Below are 25314 nucleotides of genomic sequence, written 5' to 3' on the forward strand. Positions count from 1 at the left end.
TTGTCAGAGAGCTGTGTGAGCCGTCATGGGTTACATTTAATCCAGCCTTCTTGCTCTTCTTTGGGATAATAACTTTTTTTTTTTTTTCTTGAGCTCCATTCCAGGGCTTGTCTGTCATCTTGACACGGCAATATCTTCCAACTCCACTGTTTCATAGTCACTTTCATTTATTTCCAAATACCATTTCACAGCCTGCTGCCTTTAACTAGGTATCACACTGGGAGTGGGCTGCAGATTCAATTGAGACAACAACATTGCTGCCCCCCCACCCCCAAATAAGTGAATATGGTAAGTGGCAGACTTTATAAAAATGAATTTCTTTTGCAACATTTTCTTGTCTAGAATTTGTGTTTGTCATGCCCTCTTGAATTCAAATAGGGTGTCTACACTTGAGCCTTTCTTTCTGGTTATCGTATCTTCTCGGATTTTGTTTGTGAATATGTCAGCCCAAGAATGTTTTCAGAATGTAATGTTGGTTATTGTCAATTTTATTTTCGCCCAACACTTTGCTTCAGTCATGATAAATAATTTGCCCGCCACATATTAAGTCAGTTTCTATTTTGATTTTTGTCGAAGGAATTCCCTATATATATTTTTACAATATATATATATATATATATATATATATTTTAGGTTTCCGTTTTGCTGCTGAGTTTTGTCTTTTGTTTTGCTGTTAACACTTAAATGCTTTAATATAAGGCTTAATTCAGCATGGAGACGTACAGCTCTATTTCAAGGTAATAAAATGTGCCACAACAACATTCTTTCAGTGGGTTGCCAGCCAACCCCCGCAGCCCATTCTCTCACACAGTTCCCAAAATGTCAAGTATCTCCCTCAACAACACTTTGGGAGCCTTTTAGCTCCTCTTAATAATGTATGTGGGTGTTTTTGTCACAATGCTTATGAGGAAGTTGTTTATATATTTGAGAATTCCTGTTTTGAGTGATTTGAACTTGGATTCATGTAGATTAAGATTCCTTCCTCGGGTCCGAGCGCTCTGTACGTTCGAGCTGGCTAACAGCAAACAGCCGAGCCCCGAATGTGAAAAAAAAATATCCGATTGTATTTTCCCCGGCGGAAGCAGCACTTTATCACAGAGCCGCTGAATTACATTTTGGCAATTAGCGTGTAGCACTAATGCTCCCAGGGCCGCCGCATACCAAAACAAGCGAAAGATGCAAGGGCAAGACCAATCTCTCTTTGTAGCTAAAGAGATGCTCAGTGTAGTTAGCAGCGTTTCTGGGCTAAGCTAAAGAGACTTGCATGCGACGTTGTTAATAAAACCTAAAAAGGCGCCGTTGCGGCAAAATTAACTCCCCGCCAAAAACAGTTGTGCGGCGTTTGTGTCATAGAAGATGAACTCTACGAACGTTGACGGACTTTAGCCGTACAAATCATTACAATTTTTTTCTAATAAAGTAATAAGAAGAGAAACAGTGCTAGTTGTGGCATTTTTACTTCTAGTATAGCAAAAATGTACTTCAGTTAGCGTGCTAGTAGTATGGAACCCTGAAAACGCTGTAAGCTAAAGCTAATCTCTGCTAACCCTACTTAAGTTTTGAAGCAGCCAGATCAAAACTAGAATATTGTCAAGCTTATTGGTATGGTACTCACACTTGAGATCCCCATATATGAAAAGCTGCACATCATTCCATCTGTCCCGCAGCTGACATTCTTCCCCAGATGTTAATAACAGCAAAAGTGCCACTTGCTCGAAGTGGGATGAATTTAAAGTTTCATGGGAGTTCCACTGCAATTTTGCTTCCAGTCTCTCACCCTGCGGCAAAAGTCAACAAAACGTGAACATTTTGTCATGTATTTATTCTTCTCCAGTAATTGCCACTCGGGAGGGGGGGGGGCTCCATATGGAGCGGCGGTGCTGCCATGCCAGTACGCGATCCCGCCCGTGGCTTGGTGGGCGAGCACGGGCGGCGTCCCCCGTCGCCTCGGCGGTTGACATATCCGAGCTGTTTATTAAGAGGATGACAACTCTATCAAGCTCCATAAGCGGGCCCTCGTGCACAGGAGTTCTTTTGTTACTTTCAGGGAGGGTGTCATCAATCTTGCTGCCATGCTGCTCTCTTGAGCTGTTGATGGCAAACACGATTCCTCTCTTTCTGCCTGGCCTCTCTCGCCTGCCTGCCTGCTGAGTCTGGCGGGGGGGTGGGATCGGGGAGATAGGCGGCCTTTCCCCGAGAGCGCCTTTCCTTGACAGGCGACAGAGCGGACCGCTCGGACACCGGCGCTGCATATAGGGGCCCCGTGTAATGAAAAGACGCTGACAGGACCTGCTTGCTCTATAATGAAAGTAGCTGGGAATGGATGCGTGCGTCCTTTCACGCCTTTTGTCTCACCCTTCCCACAGCATCCATCCCAAAAGGTGTGAAAGACACATTCCGGGGCAATAACGTTTGAACATTTTCATGCGAGGGCACGCGGTGTGACTTTATAATGAAACAGCTACACTGACGTTGCACCTGCAATTTGGAAACGAGTCTCTCTCCTTTCCCCGCCGCCGTGACGTGCCACTCAACATTCAGCCCGGCTCACGGAGATGGACCGACGATGATGTATGTACTCGCTTGGACTGAGGTCACACACTCTATAAACGTCCAAGACAAGCCTGATATTTTAATCTCTTTTTAGTGAGGGGCTGTTGGGCCTTTGCCCAATCAATACGGGCCGATGCCTTTGCCAAGATAGCTTACTGGTCCTCTTCGTGGTTTGCTCTGAGACCCCAGGCCTGCATTAGGCAACCCCGTCATCAAATTGGGCTACATTAAGAATCGGTTTGTGTCCCACAACTCCAAACATAGGGCTAATTATTGCAGAATTTAAATAATCCAGTTCCCAGTCGTAACTAGGACGCCACTATGATGACAAATTGTTCATCTTAACCTCCACGGACGCCACGGATCAAATGTCTGGTCGCCGTCCATAAGTATGAAACACAGAAGCAGTAAAAATGGGAGGAAATGTGGAGTTATTCCGACGACCTCAGAAGCTTTTACTCTTCTGGGAAGAATTGCTACAAGATTGTCAAGTGTCTCTGTGGGAATTTGCTATGTCACAGGTCACTGACGTTGAACCTGCGGTTAGAGTTTCATTGCTCTCAATCGCCATTCTAAATGCCTTTGACGGGGTTGGCTTGAGGTGACTGGCTCAAGCAGATTTTTTAGGCAGCTTCACAAAGTCTCCCACAAATTTCTTGTAATACCCAAACTGACCTGAGAGGGGCAGAATAGTGCCGGAATACCAGAAAGGTCAAAGTGGGGTAGTAGAAGAATAGAAGCTGGGCTAATCGGTTGCTTAGTCGCAAACTCTTCTTTCATTTTGGTGAATGAAATGTTTTGAACCAAATCAAATTAATTAAGAGAAACGTTGTTTCCCCTCAAAAACATCAAAAGTGAGGAAAGTCAAACACATTTTGATAGATGCCGGTGGGAACAAAGAGAGCTAATTAGCGTTGAGAAATGGCGTTAATAGAAAATGCGTCTGAAAAGGTCTCGCCAACTAGTCAAGTCCGTTCAATTCAGCGGCGAAAACGTTGCGCGGTGAGCTTTGTAAGCGCACCCGGGTAAAAATACCACCACCCTCTGTTGCCGCTAATTTGTTTTCCAAGCGTTTCCAAGGTTCGGGATAATTATCTGCGCGATATTGTTTGTTCAGGTGTTCTGCATAATTGAATTTTACATTGAAAGGGCTTCGGATGAATGCGGGTGGTAAAGCAGCATGTACTTTGTAATGTATTTCCTTTTCGAAATGGACCGAGCGGCCCAGAATCATTTCCCTCTCAATAGCGTCCGGCGATGATTGCAGAGTATTAATTGTGCGGCCGGTGAATAAAGGATCCTCGTTTTTTTTTGTCATTTGCAGACAACTCAACTGGTGTTGACCCGTTTTAAATGAAAGTCCCGCTGTTTGGACCCCCTTTCACAGATTCTACGGCTTCCTCTTGTTGCTCCAGGAGCTGTCACTGTGCACATGATGACCTTTTGAAACTCTCAGATTGATTTCACGCATCCATTATTCTGGCAAAAGCCGCCTTTTGTCAGCCGCTGCGGCGGGCGGGCGGGCGGGCGCTGCGTGCTGATAAGCCCGTTAATGTGTGTTGCGCCGCAGCTCGCTCTGAGTGAACATGTGGAAGTCATATAGCGTCCGGTGGGACGCACGTGTTGATGGAGGGAGGGAGGCCCGTGATGCATTTGATCATAGTTAGTCCTGAGGAGGCTCTTTGCCAGCCGGGTTTGATTCAGCAGCCTGACTCTGACCTAATGCCTTGGCTCAATCAGTCACCTTGTCCTCCCCTTGACTCCTCACCCCGTGATCCCTCATTCCCTCCCCGACAGACTCAAGAAAAACAAGCCGAGCGCTTAAGACCCCTCTCTTTTGCCGCCTCCCACTCGGAATCCTTTCTGCAGACAAATAAACCAGAGGCCATCTGCGGTTGTTAACAAAGGTGGGAAAAAAAAGATATTGCCGAGACCCGTACTTTGTGTTTGTCCCCCCACTTTGTGGTGAGAAGTGTCGCCGCGGTTAGTCACTTTGTTACTTGACTTATCGTAATATTCGGACTATAAGCCGCACTGGACTATAAACCACACCAGCTAAAACTCGTGATTACGGGTTCAAAATTTGCGAAAAAAAGTCGCGGCTTATAGTCCGAAATTTACGGTACTTCATTCCAAGTAACGATTGATGTGTGTGTGTGTATGTGTGTGTGTATATATAAAAAGTTTCGAATCGACCGTCACAATCCCATTTCTTTAATGACTCAAACAATGTCTTAATACAATAATAATGGGTGTGTGCGTCTGCAACCATGAGCGTTCAACTCTTCGCTCCGGTAAACAGCGACAAAGATGTTATAGGGCAGTGTGACAGACGTCTATTTGCCATAACTAATATCTTCATCCCATCACTCTGCATGCATTGTGTGTGTGTACATGTGTGTGTGGGGGGGTGTGCACGAGCACGCTAAAAAGTGGCAGCATCTGTGGAGTTTCCAGGCGGATACACCGCAGTGGAGTGGGGATTGGGAAGATTCCGACAAGGCCGTGGAAACGCAGGCAGGTGGAGAGAAGAGTCGCGCGGCGAGAAAAAGGAAGAGTCAGGGAGAATTCTAGTTAAAAAAATATATATAATAAAAAAAAATAAAAACAGCTTGCCTCCCGGTTTTGCAGACCAGCTGTCAGATTGCTCACAGACTAGCTCGAGGTGCACACCTGTAGAATTGTTGCGGAAACTTCAATGCATTTACGTACTAAGGTGTATCGAAATATCGAGTTGCATCGTGTAGCGATAGTTGATCGTTAGTCGTTTTTCTTTAAAGCATCAATTTGCACACGCGGAGCACATAGACATCCATCATAGAAACCCAAACCACTTTTGTTAAACGTCCCTTTTCCCAACTTTTCAACAGATGTTTTGATTTCAAAGGAACACGAAATAATCCGTCGCACATACAAAGGAGGATCGATCGAAACATCTGCACGCATGTTTCAGGCTTTCCATCACGTGGAGCCGCTGTCCTGCTCCAAATTAAATGCATATGTGATTGCTTGTTTTTGTAGGCCTGCGCCAATTAGAACAAAATGAACGTGTGAATTTGATTAGCGGGCATTGAGTGATCGTTAAACCAAACAGTGAAGGCGTGTCAAAAGTGAACCACCGCCATGTTTTTGTCCTCGTAGCCTTTGTTTACTCAACTGCTGCGAGTTTACAAAGTAGAGTACTTCATTGAAACCAAAACAAAACAAGCTTAAGTATTTTTCATACAAATAAATATACACCGAATCACTCTCGGTGATTCATTGGGTCAAGAGCAGAGTGAGCCCGCGTCGGAGGAAATTTCTCATGCAGGTCCGGCCGGCTGGTGGTGTCGCGAATGAAAACATCTCCATGTCAGTGAATGGGATGCTTTACAGTCTTGCTGACACAAAGTTAAAAAAAAAAAAGAGGAGCTATTTTTCAAAAAGGGACTTTTCACTCCCTTTCTTTGTCACCGCTGTGCTATGTTTCCTCCTATCGCCGTGGCAACCACCACCGCACGCCATTGTGCGTCCATGTTTGTCCACAGCTCAAGGTGTCGCCTATGCGTTTTAATGGACCTCCCAGTCGGTTTCGGCGGGAGAGCCAAAAGGATGCGATAGGAGCGATAATGGCCGCTTTGTTTTTTTTGTTTTTTTGTGTGTGCGGGACGCTGCTCCTGTGGACCGGGAGACGCCGCCTGGTCAAACAGAGACACACACAAAGGCCACAGAGGCGTCTGGCTCTTTTTGCTCACAGCGCGTTGCCAGCACGCAGCAGCTCCCTCCATCAGCGACTCTGAATTAAAAAGCCCTCGCAACCTTTCACACGTGTGTAAAAGCACTCTTTCACCCAGTGGCAACCCTGACATTTGCCTTTTGATGAATACAAAGGATTTTTCTTGTTTTTTTGGGGGGGAATTCCAATTTATTTTTAGGGGTCACGTAGAACGTTGCAATCAGTACCCGGGAGCTCGTCTCAAGGGCATTGAAGTTATTCACTCGTAAAAAGCAAGACGGGCATTACTTGACTCAGTCGAGCTTGGGATGCAGCTTTTCCCGTGTGCAAATGGGGCGTTTTTGCTTTTAGGCCATTTTTGTCACTCGGCGGGATGGACAAGGAAGGCACAGAAGAGGTTTGACGTCCTTGTGACTTTTGGGAAATGAGGACAGTCCATTACTTGGCTTTTAAATGGAAGGATTTGTGGTGGCTCCTCAAAGATAATTAGTGAAACGTTGGAATGCATTGAAATAATCTCCCGAGATGATGTGCCGCATATTCTCATGCACCGGCCGGTGTTTTAACCTCTTTAACACGGTCCCTCGAGGAAGGAGGGGGGGGGGGGGGGGGGGGGGGGGTATGATTAGGAATTCGTTAGCAGGCTTCTATTTTTATGCTGATGACACACTTTCCCCTCGGAGGCTCTCAGTGTTGCTGGCTCGTGACTTTCTCACTGTCTTTTCCAAACTAGATCAGCTGTTTCCAACCATGCAGGGACGTGACATGAAGTTCACCGACTTAAGCGAGTCCCCTCTCATCATCACAAATCTATTTACCGGGCCCTCGTGAGCTGCTTTAAAGTCACATTGCGACTACAGACAAATATAAAGCGTCACCAAAAAAAAATAAAAACTGGGCCAAGGTTGGCTTCATGATTTTTGACACAGCAGATTGCCTTGAAGATTGGATTTGGGCAGATGGTCACACGTTTCAAGTTTTGACGTGGAAGTCAATTTAATGCAACATTCGTAATGCTGGCTGACTTTGGTCACAGGGATTGGGTTTCAAGTCGGACAGTAAAATCCAGTTGGATGGATCATATGCATCCAAGCCTGGATTTGGGCACACCGGGCTCACAGTCCCGCCAACTTCCCCCGACTATTGATCAGGCGATACAAAGCGGCGGGCGCACAAAAGCAACCAATTGTGCTTTACAATTGAGTCGAAATGACGTTTGTTTGTCCAGACCATCATGTTGGGAGCAGATTACAGTGTGCTGCTCCTCGGGGTGGGCTCCTGCGGGCTCCGGGTATTGTGACCGGGTTGGCGGGCCGGCGGCCCGGGGCCTCCGAGCGGCGTTCGGGAGCGAGGACAGTGGCCGCATTTGTTTCCCATTGAAAAGAATTACAGGTCCTGACGGCCGTGATTAATCACCCAGAGGCAGGCATGTGAATACAGCCGGGGAAAGGTTCAACTTTTTAATTCATCCCACACACAATCTATTCAAAGCAGCTGTTGGCGCCGCATTCCCTCATCTCCCCGCTCTTTCTTCTCGCTGACCATCGGCTTCCACTGTCGTTTTTATGGCACACGTAATTACCTGGGGACGTTGGAATTGTGTGGGGGCTTGGACTCGCCTTGGTTCTGTATATATATGATATATATATATATTTTATTTTATGATTGGAGATGGTTTCCTTTTCATCTTTGCTGTAGAATAGTTAATTGACTTTTGTTAATGCATTTGGGGATCAGTGATTTCTCAACAAATGACCTTTATGGAGCCCGGCGTGTCACATTGTTTATGGTACGAGTGTGTTCCCATGCAGCGTTTCTTAGCCTTTGTGTGCGTGTTGATCCATTGTGACCTTTTCCTGTCTCAGGTGTGTTTTGCGCGGAAAAAATATTCCCCTCAAATCTCCCCTCCTCGAAACACTTCAAATTCATAAGCGCCTGCCCGCTGCGGCGATCGCTGACAGACAGCCGAATTCTTTGGCGCTTTGAATAAATTTCACATCTCCTCCATGTTCTTATGCACTCATATGAGCAGGCCTTCTCATTAAGACTCAGCAGGTTATATGACGGTATTGCCGGAATCCCTGGAGCAAAATGAACAGGGACAGCTACACTGCTTAATGCAAGGTAGCCTAGCAACAGATAGCGAGATGACGCTGGAAACATAGCCACATATTTATGTTTACATGAAAGAATGATTTGTGTGTCAGGCTGATGGATCCTAATGTTCCCCCCTTTCCCCGGGGCTTTTCTTGTGCCGCACGCAGGCCTGACACTTACCCTGAAGGACAGGCACCACCTTCCCCGACGTGCATGAATACTTAATACTGTTAGACTGCATTTATGCAAAGAATGAAAATGGCACCAGACAAGATGAAGGAGGAGTGGGTGGGGACCCGAGTGTGTGGGGGGGGCGGTTAAAATGCATCAAACGCGTGACACACTTTGCACGGCGAACAAGCAGCAAAATGACGCTCGACACACGGGAAGCCCCGGCGAGCGTCATGTTCATTTTAGGGAGGACGACTGCGCGAGCATGCTAACAATTCGGTACGATTTGAGTAATTTAATGCTTTTGATGACATCACAGCACCGTAGGGCTCAGCTCGCTAATATCACGTGACCAAATCTATGGCGCAATTGTGTCAAATATCACAATAAAAATAACAAGGGTTTGCCACCACATCGTAACTCCTCACTAAGCTAACGGTTAGCTTAGCTAAGTCTTCTTTTCACTTTCACACTTACAATTAAATGGACTTCCAGCTCAACTTGCTACTATATGTGTTCTCTCCACATCTGTAAGCGAGAATACGTGTCCACGATGGCTCATGTTTTGAAAAGTCACCAAGTCGTTAAAGATGGTGGCGCGCGGCCCGCTTTGTTCCTCGCCAGCCCATAATCGCATTGCAGTGCGATGAAAAAGCGGCAGACACAAGTGACTTCCAGTAAGCGCAGTACACAAGCTATACGACTTGATTGAGTCTGTCTTTACAGTATGTCCAGCTCCTCCAGGGATATCAACTCAATTAGCCTGGCACAGCCTGAAAATCAGCACCATAGATTCAATTTCTCCCTGCCTTGTTTACCAGAGAGCAACCGGCAGAATAATATCTATACAATTTGTCCTTTCAGACAAATGATGATGGTATCGTAGTGGGAAGCGGCAGATAGAACAAGTCTCTCCCGTTGTTGTGCTATAGGCTAAGCGGCTGGACAAGATATAAAAAGGCCTTTTGACAGGAGATGGGCATATCTCCGTTCATCTTGGCCAGCTTGTTTCCATAGTTACATCAATGTTGTTGAAGTGAGAAGATCAGGTATTCCAGTGAGTGATCCCATACATGCGCTTTGCTCCACTTCTATTGATTTTCATCCCACGTCGGGGTGGCGAGGTGGGGGCAACAGCCTCTTGCCGACTGTCTCCGAGAAATTGTGGAAATAATGAAAGGGCAGAATGTGTTGGACACAGAAAGAAGCAAAACAATTTAGGCTGGATTTACAGCGCAGGGGCCGAGTGACCGATTTCTAAATGCGGTGTTTTTGATCATCTACTTGTATCTTTCAAGGGACAGCGATGTTCTTACACACGTCTTTCTCTTGGACCACACCTCTGATGTAGCAATGTGGTGGAGATAACATTGCAGTCCATATTAAGTTCTCTATGCTTTCTTTATAATCCAAGCAATGTAGATGGACGCCACACGGGCCTCCTAACGCCATCCCGAGCATAAACCGCAACAAATTGACGCCAGCAGTCGATCATGGTTGTCAGTCGCATGCTTTGGCGTTCATGAGAGATCTCCTCGACGGTGCTCCGCTTGCAGTATGCTAATGGATCTGAAAGGGGAGCTAATCACTGCTGCGCGCTTAGCCACATGCTCGGGTTTTGCAGCCGTGTGTGTGCGTGCGTGTGTGTGTTGCTACGAAAACACTGGCGCAACACATGATGGCTCTTTATGAGGCTGGGGCCTGCACGGGAGAGAGGGGGCCCGCAGACGATGCTAAAAAGACGGTAATGACAGCCATTCACCGCAATCCAATTATGCAAAAGGGAGTCTAAACAATTCCATCATCCCCTAAATTAGATTGTCCTAACGAGATAAAGGCACCAATTAATCCTGAATTAATTTCTACAGCTCATTTTCCCCCAGAAAACACTCTAATATGCAAATGCAAATGAGAGGCGGAGAGGCATCCTTCGGCAGGCGCTTTGCCGCTTGGTTATATTTTTCTATGTCGTTGACAATCTACGAAGCTGACTGAATGTTTTTTTTACGTGTATTTTTACCTCCGTGCAAGGTGCTGATGTTGGACTATAAACACGTCCGCGCACGCTCGGAAGACAAAGCAGCAAAAACTGTCGTCACGATGATCATTTTCACACTCTTAATTATCTTGCTTGCCAGCTGTCTCGCATCAGCATCATCGAGTCATCGGATACATTTTTCTCACCTCTGGAGCAAATAAAAACAGTGCCTTACTTCTTCTTGCAGTTCCTTTCAAATGTACTTTGCATAAAGCAATCTGCAAGCAGACGCTTTTATTGGCTGGAAGTCGCTCGGCTGTGTTGGCTCCCTCAACGGCGCATACGTCCTTTTCATCCTGCGCTAGTCCACCAAACAAAAGCAAACTGTTGCCACGCATCCAGTTTGACTGCAGCTTGCACTGGGCACAAAAATCGGGCTCAATATTTCTCCTTCAAAACAGATGACTGGATCCTTCTTTTTTTTGCAGAAATTCTTTTGCGGCATCCGGCTAACACGCATGATTGAGAATATTACTTCCCGGGTAGAGGTAACTTGTTTTGAGGGCAATCTTTAAAAAAAAAAAAAACTCAGCTTGCCATGTAATAATGGATGTCTCTATGAAGCAGCTTTGGGCCTTGAAGCGTTGCATTTCATTGATCCTCAGTCAGTCAGCGGCTACCACCTGGGTAACCCCCCCCTCCCCACGTTGTTGACAGAAACAACCAGGCTGTCAGTTGCCAGGCAATATTCCCAACCACTGGCCCACATCAGCTAATTACCAGCAGAAATCACGTATTGGCAGATGGGCCCATGCATATTGATCGGCCACAACTGCCACGTTCTAAATCACCTAGCTCTAATGAATCATTTCCCATTTGGGAGGGAGAAGCCAGGGATGGAAAAAGCAAAGCAAAGTCACGAAGGTGCTCGATGTCACACCATCGTAAGATGAGCGCATGCACAAATGGCAGCTGCTGTGAGCTCTCCAAACATTGAAGCTGCCTCCTCGCTCTTTTATTTTTCTTCCGCTCCCTGGTTATTTTTCATCACGGGCGAACTGGCTCAGGCAGTAAATACGGCGCCGCTCACGCCGCCGACTCGGCGTGACCCCCTCAACCCCGCGTGTCTCTGATGCTTCTCCCAAGGTCCCTGGTTCCAAGGCCCCCGTTGATGCAGCGCGCGCCCTGTAATTCACCGGCCTGCTAGATCGCCTGCCAGCAGCTATTGATTTTTGTTTCCCCAATCTCCAGGAGAGAGGGAAAGAAAAGATTAAAAACACTTTGTCAGTTTGCTGGGGTATTAGAATTCCGCGCAGGGGGATACCTAGCAGGGCGCAGGGTCAGGGCTGAGCTACTGTATGTCTTTATGGCTTTAACTATTTCCACACTGACGACGTCTCTGTCCGCCATCCTTTTGCCTGCCGAGGCAAGTCAACAGTGAATAAACGGAAGAAGAAGAAGAAGAAGAAGCAGCAGCCTCGGGCGGGAGAGGTCATTTCACGGGAACGTCACCTCGCTCATCTCGGCGCGTTTACCGTGCCGCGTCGTGCAAATCTTTTTTCTATCAATACTTCGAACCCATGAAAAAGGTTCAAGCTGAACATTCCTGCTCACTTAGCTTGTTAAAGCAGAAATTTTATTGGTCCTCACCCCCTGAATGAGATGATAAATTGAAAAGCTCTGCACTCCAAAGCTTCCCTAGTTTGTCATTTGGGGAAAAGCAACGCACCTAGTGTACGCTGCCCTCCATCCAGTCCCATTTACTAATTCTTATGCGATGCCAATACATTAGCGTCACGCCCGGGCGGCTCGGGCTAACTTTCATGGATATGCGGAGAATGTTTCCCCCCTTCACATTAGGCTTTGGTAAGAGTGCCTTTCAGGGCCACTCCATGTTCAGAAATGAAATATTCATACATTGCCGAGGACAGTCTTAGAAGGGAGTCTGTTTGAAATGGGAATTCATGGTTCCAGCAGACATTTCTTCAATATTTGATAGACCATCAGAGCTCCGTGTCTAATACCCCATCCAAATATTCTCCTCCTGCTCTGCTTCTATAGCTCATGTTTGATGCCAGCCTTGAAAACGCGAACCCAAAAACAGCCTCTAGGTTATTTGCGCCCCCGTGTTTCGAGCGGTCCCCCCAAAAAAACAAGTTTGGCTCGACTCAGTTGAATACAACGCTAAATGGAGTGTCACACTTTTGTCGTCTAGGCGATCCATATTGTAATACTGAATATCCATCATATGTAAGATAAAGGGGCGGCGTTTTGTTTTGGCGAGGCTTTCCGGCTGAAAGCAGGAGGCGTGTTTGTTTGGCGCCGCCGCTAACTACACCTTGAATATCTCTTCCGTCCAATCTCCTTGGCGCCAAAGCCGGTGCAGAGCGTGCTAAATCAGCTTGATTGCACGCCGCCGTTGAGATGAAAGCCTCGGAGGTGGCTACGGTAATCCAAAGAGAGCGAGCGAGCGAGCGGGTGGTCCGCTCGCAGGCATATCGTTTTATTCTCTCATGCATATTCACTTCTAAGCCTCCGAGTATGCAGATTAGTCATGTCTGAACAGCGGACCTCCAATCGCATCCCCCCCCTTTTTTCCCTCTAACCGCATCCTGCTGGGCATAATGTGCGTGTGTTTGTTTTGTAAGTTTGGAGGCATGCATGTTTCAATGTGCATGCATGAATAAATGTTTGTGTGTCTTTTGGATAAGTGTGTAAGGTATGTGTTTGCCAGACACATGGCTTTGTCTTGTCCTGGCAGCGCGTTCCACTCACCAGATGTTCTCCTTTTTTATCATCCTCCACTTGCGCTGCCTTCTTTGAGGTTTAGGGAATCTGTGTCACTCACGTTCTACTTGTTCTATTGTCTTTCCCTCTGTTTTGGAGGAGGGGGGGGGGCGTGAAGGGAGGGGGGGCATGCTTCCTAGGGCCTTGTGTATCATAGAAATGATGGTTTTGTAAAATCCAACCAACAAACAAAAAGGTATTTTTCATTTAGTCTTTGAATTATTTATGATATACTAGGTGTTGTTTAGTTGTTAGCAAGACACGGCTTGCGTGTTCTACGACATACATTAAAACTGCTCTTACACAAAATATCAGCAGGGGCTGGAAATTATTAATAACGCCCCCCCGCCCAAAGTTTGGAAAGAAGCAGATGCTGTGACAGAAGTGCAAACACGCGCACTCATGAATATGCTGCCAAGGTTTAAACAGAAATGAAGGAACTGTGCAGATGTGCACAATCTAGATCTTCACAATCTAGGCAAAATATTGACGCTAGGCTAACTGCTAGCTTGTTTTGTGACATTGTATGTTGTGATAGCTAATTCTTTGACCATTTCATTTTCTATTCTAGTGAATGACCTTTTAAGACACGTTGTACAAAAGGTCGACACAACCAGTTGCTTGTCTATTTGTGTCTGGCAACGGCGCAAGCGCTAGCTTGCTTGCTTACTAGCTAACGTTCTGTTGCTATTGTAAATATTGAACGGGTCAAAGATTCATAGATTGTCTGCGCTGATTGTTTTGCGGGGGGTAAAATAAAACGTATCATCGAACCATTGTCGGTTTAGGAATAAAATGCTCATCATCGACTTTATCGTCGATATGCGTGTCGTACGTTTTAGTTGAGGCGCCGCTTCCAGCTCAAGGACACTTGAGCAGAGCGAATGAGCGACGGGGCGGGCAAGGTTGCAAATAAAGCCTCGCATTTAATCACAAGTATACGAGCGGCCCGCGGTTTGTTGTGCACATCAGCAGGCCGGATGCAAACGGCCGCCCGCCCGCCCGCCGCTCGGCAGTCACGCCCCTGGGAGATTAAATCAAGCTGTCACCTGGTCAGCGCCTCAACGCTGTCAAATAAAGGAACATTTATAATTACGAGGGGGATGAAATTCAGATTTATTCGTTCCAAGGCGAAGGCTGCCGATCGACAGGAGGGACAGCTCTCCTCCATCTGTCGCTGTCGACGCCACGCACGTCTGACACAGGGATTCATTTGTCTTGTCGTCTTTGACAGTCGGATTTTCCCGGCGCACTCCCACAAGGAGCCGCGCGGGATTTTCGGAGGCAGACGAAAAAGGAGAAAAAAAAAAAAAAACACCCTGTGACAAGGAGTAGGCTCCTTATGAATGCAAATGAGTCTGGGAAAAAAATGCAGAGAGCAGCTAGCGGGCTCCGGCATCCGTCACATCTCCCCCTAGCAGGCGCAACCCACGCCTTGCCAAGAGGGCTGAGGGCTTACAGCGGCCCTGCAGCCACAAGACACACACTCATGGAAATTCGTCGGCTAGCTGGCTGGCTGGCTGGCACACACCGCCGCTGCCACCGGTGACTTTTATTTCTAGCAAAAAAAAGATGACGGCGTTTACATGCCATCCGCAGAATGTCTGTTGAGTTTTTTAAGTTTAATCATAAAACATTCATCTTCTCAACCTTTGTGCGTGTGAGGGAGGGAGGATGCGTCACTTGTATCACTTGACATTTGGCTCCCCTTTTATCCGCTTTCAAGGATAGTAAGTCAAATGCAATGTGACAGGTCAAGCCCTTCATATCAGTCATCCTTCACCCTGACCCAGTCTCAGCTGCACCAAGACACATGCGGCTCGTCCTCACTAAAAATAAGCTTGAGGAACCGGATACGGGACGATCCTTCCCGCTTGTGCACACACGGGGATCTGCTTACTCAAACAAACAAGACAAGACGGCATAAAATCTCGATCCCACCGGCCAGGTAGCTAGCTTCTTTTTGAACCGCTCGCATAGCTGCTCACAAAAATCCATCTCACGAAGGTCAGTAGTCCGTCATGTCTACGTTTACGGCGGGCGGCGAGATGGAAATAGAAGGATCCGGCAATTTTTGGGTGGGCTGGAGTGCGATATAATAACAATTTTACCATGAAGTCGTTGCGCCCGTGATATACGGCCTTGTCTTAAGTGGAATGGCATGTTTGTTGTGGCCATGGTGTCATCGGAGAGCTAACTTCTGAGCTCTATCACACTGGCCGCATTGGCTGTGCGATTGCATTTGGTGACGGCGGTCTATTTCCATGTGCGCTTCACGTATCACATACGGCTGCGTTTACATTGACGGAACACAACACGCGTGTGTGGACGCCCTGAAATAACCCCGTTTTTTTTCTGAGAATACAATGGCGATTGCAAGTAAAAATAAAAAATCCAATTGTTGTTGTAACGTACAGCAAAGTCGTCCAAGTCGCATTGTTGTGTTAGCATTGACGCTAACGTTGCTGTCAAAAAGGCCATCTACTCGAGGGACATTTTGAGAAATGCATTCATGGACTTGGTACATCCGGAAGTCGTATAAAAATAGCAGCATTGTGACTGGCTTACAATAAGATGAAGAGTGACTCTATTGTTGCCATGGTAACCCCGGATCACCTACTTCGGAGGTCTTCTAATATTGGTGGACAAGCCAGACATTTTTTTTTTCCATTTAGCATGTTATTGAGTTATACTGGCACAGCAGTTCAACTCAAAGTGAAACCTTACACCTGACTTGGCGCAAAGATTTTTCCTTACTCTTTTGAAGGGAAAGCTTGTCCCTTTGTCCCCAAGTGCCTTTACCAGGTTATAACCAACCAGGTCAAATTCAACTAGCGTAGTTAAGATCTCTTTTGGAAATACTACCGCACGTGTTTCCTTCCATTCAGCTCAAAATAGGATGGTCAACCAAGATAGAGCGAGGCCTTGGAAGTGCTGACTGTGCGCCTGTCGCTTAATCTATTTGAGGCACGATTAAAGTTTAATTCCAAGCCATCTCTAATGCCCGCCTCCGCGTGTGTGTGTGTGTGTGTGTGTGTGTGTGTGTGTGTGTGTGTGTGTGTGTGTATGTGTGTGTGTGTGTGTGTGCGTGTCGAACTGCAGTGGGCCAATGAGTAGCTCCGGGCTGAGCCGCAGCCTTCCCTCTCCTCTCTTCTCCAAGTAGGCCTCGCTCCTTTTCATGCCTGAGGGATGCCGTGAGCTGCAAACAACTGAATTTTTCATCAAGGTTACTTCCTGGAGAGACGTGGGGCGCAGTCGTAGCGTTCTCCTCCTTCGCGCTGGCGCCTCAGTCCTAACTTACCTCTTTGTGACCCGCACACCTCTCCGGGAGGAGTTGTTTGACCCTGCCCCGCAAAGGAGAGCGTGTGCAGTCAGCAAGCTGAGGTTATTATTGAATGTTGTGGCGCTGGTTGCCGCGGCTCCTTCTTTTGCTGCTGCATTTGGTATCTTAAAGCATGCGTTCAGAAATGCTAGCTTTAGCACCATACTCATGAAATGTCGCGTAAGTAGCTTTTAGGATCATCAGTGTCGTTTTAACGTAAAATAGAAATTAATTTTTTACTTGGGAATTACTTGTCCAATCTCAACATAAGTGATTTCACACATTTCTTTGGAAAATTCCAGAAAAGCACGTCACAGTGTGTCTAAATGTATGGTTTTCTACTTACCACGGTGGCGTAGTAACAGTTGACAACAGTAGGGGGAGCCCTTTGTGTTAGAAGAGCAGCAAGAGTGCGAGGTTAACTTGGTTCTTTGCTAGCATTGCACACATAAAGCATGGATTATAATAAATCCCTCAACAATTTCAAATAGTTCACTTCATCTTTTGGGAATCGCGGCTTGGGAAAAGGAGCACTCCTAGCAAGACTATTTTCCGTCTTCGAAAAACAACATTGCATCTTCAGGAGAAAAACATCTGCTGGCTACATGAATATTTTTACATCAACGCTCATTTGCAAGTCTAATAAAAACCCTTTTTATTCTTTTCGGTGGGATTATTTATGCCGCGACAACACTTTTGGTTTTAACGGAGGGAAAATATTCAGTGTCAGAATGTATTCCTTTTTCATTAGGGCTGAAGCGGCGCGATCGAGGTTGTTGTTTTTTCCCTGTTCAAAGTTGACTCTAAGCAAAAGCCTCCTGGCAATAAAATAATTCCCGAACGTTGGATTCCGATGCAGCACGTTTGACGAGTGCAATCGAAGCAGCATTTCCCGTGTACGACTAAGATAAGCCTCCATCACTTTATGAGCCTATTAAATAGGCAATGGAATAAAACCCGATGGCTTCTGGAGCGCACGCGTCCATTTCGGGCCTTCGCGCCGCAGTCTTGCTGCTTCCGAGTGTCGGACATTATCGCCCCCACTACCCTCAAGCTCACCCTGCCCCCTTGTGACAATTACTGCCCTACCTCCCTATTCAGCACGTAATGAGAAAACGGACTGATCGATTTCTGTCCGGCCAGTAAAAGAACGATAGCTGGGCTTTGGATACAGCACAGCACGGGCGCGAGTGAAGAGAACCACAGTGCCTGCCGCAACATGACGTGATTTAGAACGGGAAAATGACTTTACTTGGGGATGATTAAGGAAGTAAAGCGCCTTTTCATTAGAATTGGAATGTGATTGTTTTATTTGTTTTTTTGTAAAAGGGAGGCAAAATGCTCACTTTGTTTGGAATGGTTAGTAACTTGCAAAAGAAAAAGTGGGACACCCAAATTGCATGTAAAAGACAAATGTCAAGTATAGTGACAATAGGGAACATCGATCGGGTACAAGAAGGTAACCTCCACGTTACGTGGCCACCTACAGGCCTGGCATGATTATACAACTTGTTCAGTCATTTTTAACACTTGAAATGCCATCGGCTTGGCCATCAAGTTTTTTTTTTTTTTAATGGGAATCGTAACAATTCCGATTGTTGGCCCCAGCTATACTCCGAACAGTTTGGGGAGAAAGAATAACTCTTAACTCACTCCACACATCTGGCACATGGAGTACGATTATTCGACACTTTTGCCTTTACAGATGGGGTAGACGACTTGGGAAGAATATAAGAAGAATTTCTCAATTTTCCGTTTAACGACAGCCTAAATGAACCTGAATGCAACCCACGGCAATTAAACCCCCCACAGAGGTGCCCAAAAGCGTCGGATGTGGATGTTTAAATCAGACGGGAGCACATTCATCATTGTTACCTTTGTGTGAGGCAACGGCTCCCTCAACCTGCTCCACTGACTCCATTTTGATTTATTCTTCCTTTTGACTGATTACACGGATGTAAATATTCAGGGGGGCTTAAAATATGGTGTGGCTGACAGAGTGTCTTTTTCCAAAGCACCTCCATGCTGTCCTGTTGGGTCAGCGCCACTCGGCGTTATTTATTAGGCTCCATATTCACTCTCTATCCATCACGGCATGGTCACATCTCTTTATGTTTATTACTGTGTCCCACCTTCCCGGGGATGGATGATTGACGTCTCAGGAAAGCGTTGAGGTGGGACTTGCGCGCGCCTTCTTCTCCAATGGAACCTCGACGCGGGCGGGCGGGGCTCCTTATTAGGACTCACTTAACGCACGTGAGAGAAACAATAACACGAGCGTGCAAAATCCTTCACATAGGAGCTTCGGCCACTTGGGGCTGCGGTGCGCTTTGCTTTTCTTTTTTGCTTTCGCTCTTTTTTTTTTTTTTTCTTGATGCGCATTTAAGGAGGCGCAACACTTTTAATCCCATTAGAAGCTGCTAACGCGCATGTTCACCTCCCTCTCTCTCCGTGGAGCGGCGCAGGAGTGGCCAAAGCCAAAAGCAGCGATTCAGATCAGATTTCAGCCGGAGAAAGAGAAAGAGAGAGAGAGGAGGGGGAGAAAGAGAGAGAGTGAGCGTGTGTGCGCGCGCGCGTGTGCGTGAGGCAGTCAGACAGACAGTCAGTCCGTCAGTCACCCTCCTCCCAATTCTCGAAAAGCTTCACCGAGGAGGCGCGGCGAGAGGAATCCAGCGGAATTTTTGCGCGGATATTTCCTTCCTATTTCTTCACCAGCCGTCCCTCTCCCGTCCTGTCCCTCCTCCTCCTCTTCCTCCTCCTCATCTTCCTCACGAGCTTTTTTTTCTTTTTTCTCACATCTCCCCAAAATAAATCAAGAAAAGAGAATCGAGATTGAAAAGTTGGAGGCGAGGCAGCAAGGACCGTGGCCGAGGATGGACGAGCAGCCTCGTTTGATGCACTCTCACGGGGTAGGGATGGCCGGACACCCCGGTCTGGCGCAGCATTTGCCGGATGGCACCGCGGGAACGGACGGCGAGGGGAGGAAGCAGGACATCGGAGACATTTTACAGCAAATCATGACCATCACCGACCAAAGCCTGGACGAAGCGCAGGCAAGGTGAGACTGCACACACACAAACACAAAACACGCGTGTGTGTGTTTCCAAAAATAATATACAGCACGTTTACAGGAACAATAAAGCCTCACAATAGTCAACAAGCAATAAGGAGGGATGCAAATAAACGCATGCGACTAACGCTAATTGCGGACCGTGCTTCAACAATTAGCTTTAATTTATTCAAACTTTTAAAAATCAATCGTATTTCAAGCAAAATGTATCTTTATCCAAATGATTTCACCACCTCAGTTTTACTTTTTACAAAGAGGCTTATTTACGGGATTTCTAAACTAACATGTTGAATATTGTCCACTAATAGCAACACAAGTCATACGAAACTCGTCATTACATACGCAACTTGCAACTAATGTGTTGTTTTGCATTGTTTGTTTACTGTATGCTTCAGGCTCCTGCAAAATGCACTTGAGCTCTTGTTTTGTTGTACTGAATATTTGCATATTAGGTCATAGTATTAGTTATCAGGACTTGCATATTTAGCAAAATGCATTTGAGCTCTTGTTTTGTTGCACTGTATGTATAAAAAATATGTATGGTTAAAATGAGATTTTCATAGTTTTTATTTTCCCTCTAAAAGAGTCCCCTGGACATGTTGCAGTCACCCGCATGCTCACAATTCTATTATTTTTAATTCAATGTATATGGGAGATCCAGTAGCGCTACATTTCGTTGTTGTTGCCAACTTGTCTACGTATTCACCACATGGCAAAAAAAACACTAGTGATGAAAGATAAAAGTACTATTTGTGTTTTGTATTTTTTGTTCTCAAAACAACAACACAAGAAAATCGGTGGGCATGTTGCAAAGCCTCCTGCATGCTCATATTTTGCCAAATATATACACAAAACATACTTGTCCAACTGAGCACTGTTGTTATTGCAAGATGTATTCACATAAACTACAAACAATGAATTAAGCGTATACTATAACGTGTTATATATATATATATATATATATATATATATATATATATATATATATATATATATATATATATATATATATATATATATATATATATATATATTACACATACTTTTTTATATATTAGTTGCATTTGATTTCTGTGTGTTAAAGAAAATCCTTGTTACTCATTTTAGGAAACATGCGTTGAACTGTCACAGAATGAAACCTGCTCTCTTCAACGTTTTGTGTGAAATCAAGGAAAAAACAGGTAAGTTTTTTTCTTTTCTTCATTGGCTATGTTATCTGTCCGTCTACCCGACGACGCGATTCTGTTGTTTTTCTACTCCCATTTTTGCCCCCCTTGCAAAGTATATGCCATCGCCCCGGAGCCACATGGAAGCATAAAAAGCACGCTTGTGCGCATGTTGTTTCTGACAAATGTCACACAGCGTGCATGTGAGTGCACGCAGCACACACAATGCTCAGGAGTGTTTTCATGGCGGCTTTTTCTGGGCTGGGCTGGGCTGGGCTTTCTCACCCTCTGTCAGCTCCCCTTGGCCCGAGTTTGATGGTGTTTGCTAAGTGAGCTGTTTTACATGCAGAGGCTAGTCGTCAGGAGGGAGGGGCGGTGTGGCGGGGCGGGGGGATTTTCTGTTTATGTTTGCAACAAGGGTCAAAGTCATGAAAAGGAATGTGTGAATTATTACTCACTTAGCAGCAAATTAAAGCGCGGCGACTCACATGATGAAAGCCCGTGATTAATCTCGGGAGGGACGTGGCCGAGCGCAGCTCGTTTGGAGAAATGGCTTTCCGAGGCTGGAAAATAAAACAAAGTCTGCAGTTTGACCTCGTCTCTGAGCGGGCGCTGCCAAGCTGTCAAAAGATTTTTGAGGGAGCCCCGTCTCACTGCGCCGCCGCCGTTGTTGCCTTCGCGGCCCCGTGCGGACAGCTGAAAATAAACACTTAATTCAAAATGGACGTTTTATTCCTATGAGTCAGACTTTGGCAGCGGGGGGGGGGGGGACCGAAAAGACACCGGGGGATTTTCTGCAGATTTATAAAGGTTAAAGAGTGCGAGGAGGAATCCATAGTAGGTTGGGGCCCTCTTTCTAAATTGCAAGGCTGGGAAAAGTGAGACACTGATGCCTGGCTCTTTGTAAACTGTCTGGCGTCTCACCGGGTTCAACTGGAGTTCGCTTTCCAAAAAGAAGAACAAAGTGACTTGGACCTTTTCCTGGCTTCTACCCGTGCCTCCCATTCCCCCCCCTCCCTCCTCTTCCCTTCCCTCCCCTCCCCTCCCCTCCCCTTCCCTTCCCTTCCCTTCCCTTCCCTTCGTTTCCCTTCCCACCATTCTTGGCAAGCGGCGCTGCAGACAAAAGCGAGGTTCCCCCTTTTTTTCTGTGAAAACCAAGCACCAAGTTTGGAAATGAACTCGACTGACTTGAAAAGTTGGAGAAGCTTCATAACAATCACCTCGCCGCCAACCCTCATCTTCATCTTGCTCTCCCCCTCCTGAAAGTGAAAATCCTTTTCACTGCCTATGACACAGAAAATGACTCAAACCTTCAGCATGGCATTTACAGGCAAATGTGCTGAGTGCGGTGGATGCGAGCAGCCTGTAATTTGTCAGCTCTCTTTTTTTTTTTTTTTTTTTTTGATATCACCATGTTCCTTTTTATAAAAGACTCCACTTCTCCTTCCATTTTCAAATGGGCGTCTTGGGCGAATCATTTGCTGCACGCTCTGGCGGCACGGCTACAGTCATCCATATGTGTGTGTGTGTGCACCTTCTTCTTCTTTAGTGTGGTCAGGGTGTTGACAGCAGCAATACGAGACTTTGCTTTGCAACGGACGGCGAGGTGTCCGCTGGCCGGACGGCAGCTGACAAACAAGGCGGGCGCCCGCGCATGCCTATAGCAGGATCAAGCCGGCCTTAACCAACGACCCCTCCCTTCCCCGTCCGCCCGCCGTGCTTTGGTGCCAAGGTCGGGGCCGTGTCGAGGGGTGGTGGGGGGGGGGAGTATTTAGCAAGCCGCGACAAGCTCAGCTGCGCGAAGCTTATGTCACCACTTGAAGGCTCGGATTTCCTCTACACCAACCTCCGTTTTCATTTTTTTTCCTTTCTTCAAAAGATCATTGTTCTAACTGTTCCTGAGAGCACTGACGAGCTTCTTTTCCACTTTGAGCTGAAGCGACTTGTTTGTGTGGAACCATGAGAGCAAAGGAAGGTGGCACATGCAGGTTCAAGCAAGACAAGCCAGATACTAACTTTGTGTTTGTGGGTGTCACATTTCAGGTCTCCTGACTCTCTCGCTGTCTCCCTCCCCACATTGGTGTCGGCAGCCTCACGTTACCCCCATGCAGGCCGCCGCAGGTCAAGGGGGGGGAGCTCCTAATGCGATCAGGCAGCTAATGCATTACGCTACTTGAACTTATCAAAGGCGGAGACCTGCTGAATCAGTCCATCCCGCTAACGGCGCCCGCACGGCTAATTAGACGCGTACGCGCCTTCAGGACGGTGACTTTCAGGCTTCCTGCCGGACGAAGCACTTTTACGTTTTGGGTGATTGTGCTGAGTTACTAACAATTCATCTCTGATGAGCTGCGGTGAAATTTCTCTGGTGGTTAGCGTTGCTTGTTGTTTTGCGAGCGGGACGCAATAACAAGAAACTAGCTGATCCCTGCTAGCCTGGCGTGAGGCCACCTCCAGCAAAATGTCGTGTGTGCAGACTTTTTGGAAAAATTGTACACTTTGCGTTGTTCTTTAGGCCCTCTTGGAATTGATGTTTATCAATCATAATTGAGATAAATTCCGGGAGACATCAACATCTCTGGAAAATCTTTATGGATGAATGGATGGACACCTGTTTTTTTTTTTTTTGGAGTTAATCATAAACGAGCCTTTTCGGACGTTTTGTGCCGCGGTGATGGAGCGACTCGTTGAGCGAGTGGTGACGATGGCTCCCGCCGCTGCTGTTTTTCAGTGTTTAATTGACACGGTTGTCCATGCTAAGTTCAGAGGTTAGTGTTGCCTCTCTTTGTTAGCCTCCTCTCATCTCCGCTGACAGATGGAGGCATTAGTCTCCAATGTGGCGCTGTCCTGAAACTAATGGCTATGTCCTTGCTAGCCCTGCACCGGCTGCGAGACTGTATATCTGTCCCCGGCCTGGAAGTGCAGAAGCAGCAGTTTAGCACCCCCCCTCCCCCTACCACCATCACTAACCCCCCCACCCCACACCCAACCCCGCAACCCTCCATGTTTTAGTTTCCACGGAAATAAGGCCGAACAGGACCCTGCCTGTTCTCTCATAAATAACTTCATATAAATAACTTCAAACATGGCAGTGAAGTTTGCCTGAGAAAATGCTGCTGGGCTTTGATTTGCGAGTTTATAGGAAGCGCGCGGCAGAAATATGAATCTAAGTGAATAAGAATAAACATGTGACGGTCCCAAGCGGGGGACGCGCTGACTGTCAGTTTGCTTTTCAGCTGACTTATATCATACATGGATTCCCGTTTAGCCTTTCCTGTTTATGCTCGTGAACATGCAGCACACACACGTGCGCGCGCACACACACACTCTCTCTCCCTTCTGACGTATACCCGCTCACAATTAGGCCGGCTAATATATTATGCAAATGTTGACTGGCTTAATTGAGACATGTTAATCATGTTTTAAGAGGCTAATTACGGCCATGTATATGTGAGGTGGGAGTAGTAATTAGCCGCGCTAACAGATCTGGCTGAGGGATGGTCATCTTATGACTGTCGACGTACGGCAAGGTGTTTGTTTGTCGCTGAGGGTATCTGCATCACATCTCCATCTCTAGTTTGCTTCCTGCACTCGGCTATCAGATGCACGTGGGGCTGTTCTTAGTCGCCTGACAGAGATCATATTCTGACCCATTACGCTAAGAATACCTTTCGAATATAAAAAGGCTTTGGAGAGGATTTTTTTATTTATTTATTTTGATCAGATGTTTGTCTGCAGGGCTGCTTTTTGTGACTCGCTTGACATTATTACGCTTGCAATGGCCCCCGCCGTTGTTTTTCTTCTTGGTGCCATTTGGGTTTGATTGGATTTTGAGCGCTCTCCTGGAATTTGCGCGTGGCGTCGGAAGTGCACGCGCCGGTATTGTCGAAGCGCTTATCGCTGGTGCGCTCCCACGGGTCGAACGCTCTACTTGTGAATTATATTGCTCCGCTTCTCTTTGTTTGAGCTATGCAGTCAGTTTGCTCGAATGTTCCGAGTTATTTTGTAGAAGAAATATAAGAAATATCCATTTCAGCCTAACAAATAGACATATTTGGACAATGTTAGACAGTTGTGGGGGTGCATAGAACATAATATTGGGTAATTTGACTGGACTTCCGCTTTCAGTGACTTTAAATGGGTAGCAAGCAAATTGAGGCGTCTTGAAACGGAAGCTTTGGATCTTCATTTGCGTATTCGAGCGATTTTTATTCCATTGGCCTAGATGGAGACGCTCGCCCTGGCAGTTGTTAACCTTTTAATTGGAGGTGCGGGATCTGGTTCCTCTGGCACCGTGCCATCATGATGTAAGTGGCGTGTTGGCAGCATGCTGGGCTTGTACAAAGAACCCCCTTAACCAACCCCCACCCCAACCCGACGTGACTTTAGATAAGCGGTCGAACCCAAAAATGGCAAGCGCTCTAGTAGAAATGACATAAATGAATACATGCTGGT

At 46.6% G+C, this 25314-nt stretch overlaps 1 protein-coding gene across 2 annotated transcripts in view; it reads left to right on the top strand.

Annotated features, from left to right (window-relative positions):
* The window catches only part of LOC148387159 (pre-B-cell leukemia transcription factor 1), an 80404-nt gene that overhangs the window by 19160 nt on the left and 35930 nt on the right, over nucleotides 1-25314 (top strand). For both annotated transcript variants that reach the window (XM_088396038.1, XM_088396039.1), the window contains 2 exons: nucleotides 19441-19681; nucleotides 20801-20874. In XM_088396038.1, the coding sequence (XP_088252164.1) occupies nucleotides 19497-19681; nucleotides 20801-20874 (259 nt within the window). In that variant the 5' untranslated portion in view covers nucleotides 19441-19496. Of the gene's footprint in view, nucleotides 1-19440; nucleotides 19682-20800; nucleotides 20875-25314 lie in introns of those variants that run through there.

This window comes from Syngnathus floridae, chromosome 14 (genome assembly GCF_059516105.1).
Source record: "Syngnathus floridae isolate MCC-2025c chromosome 14, RoL_Sflo_1.0, whole genome shotgun sequence".
NCBI classification, from domain to species: domain Eukaryota; kingdom Metazoa; phylum Chordata; class Actinopteri; order Syngnathiformes; family Syngnathidae; genus Syngnathus; species Syngnathus floridae.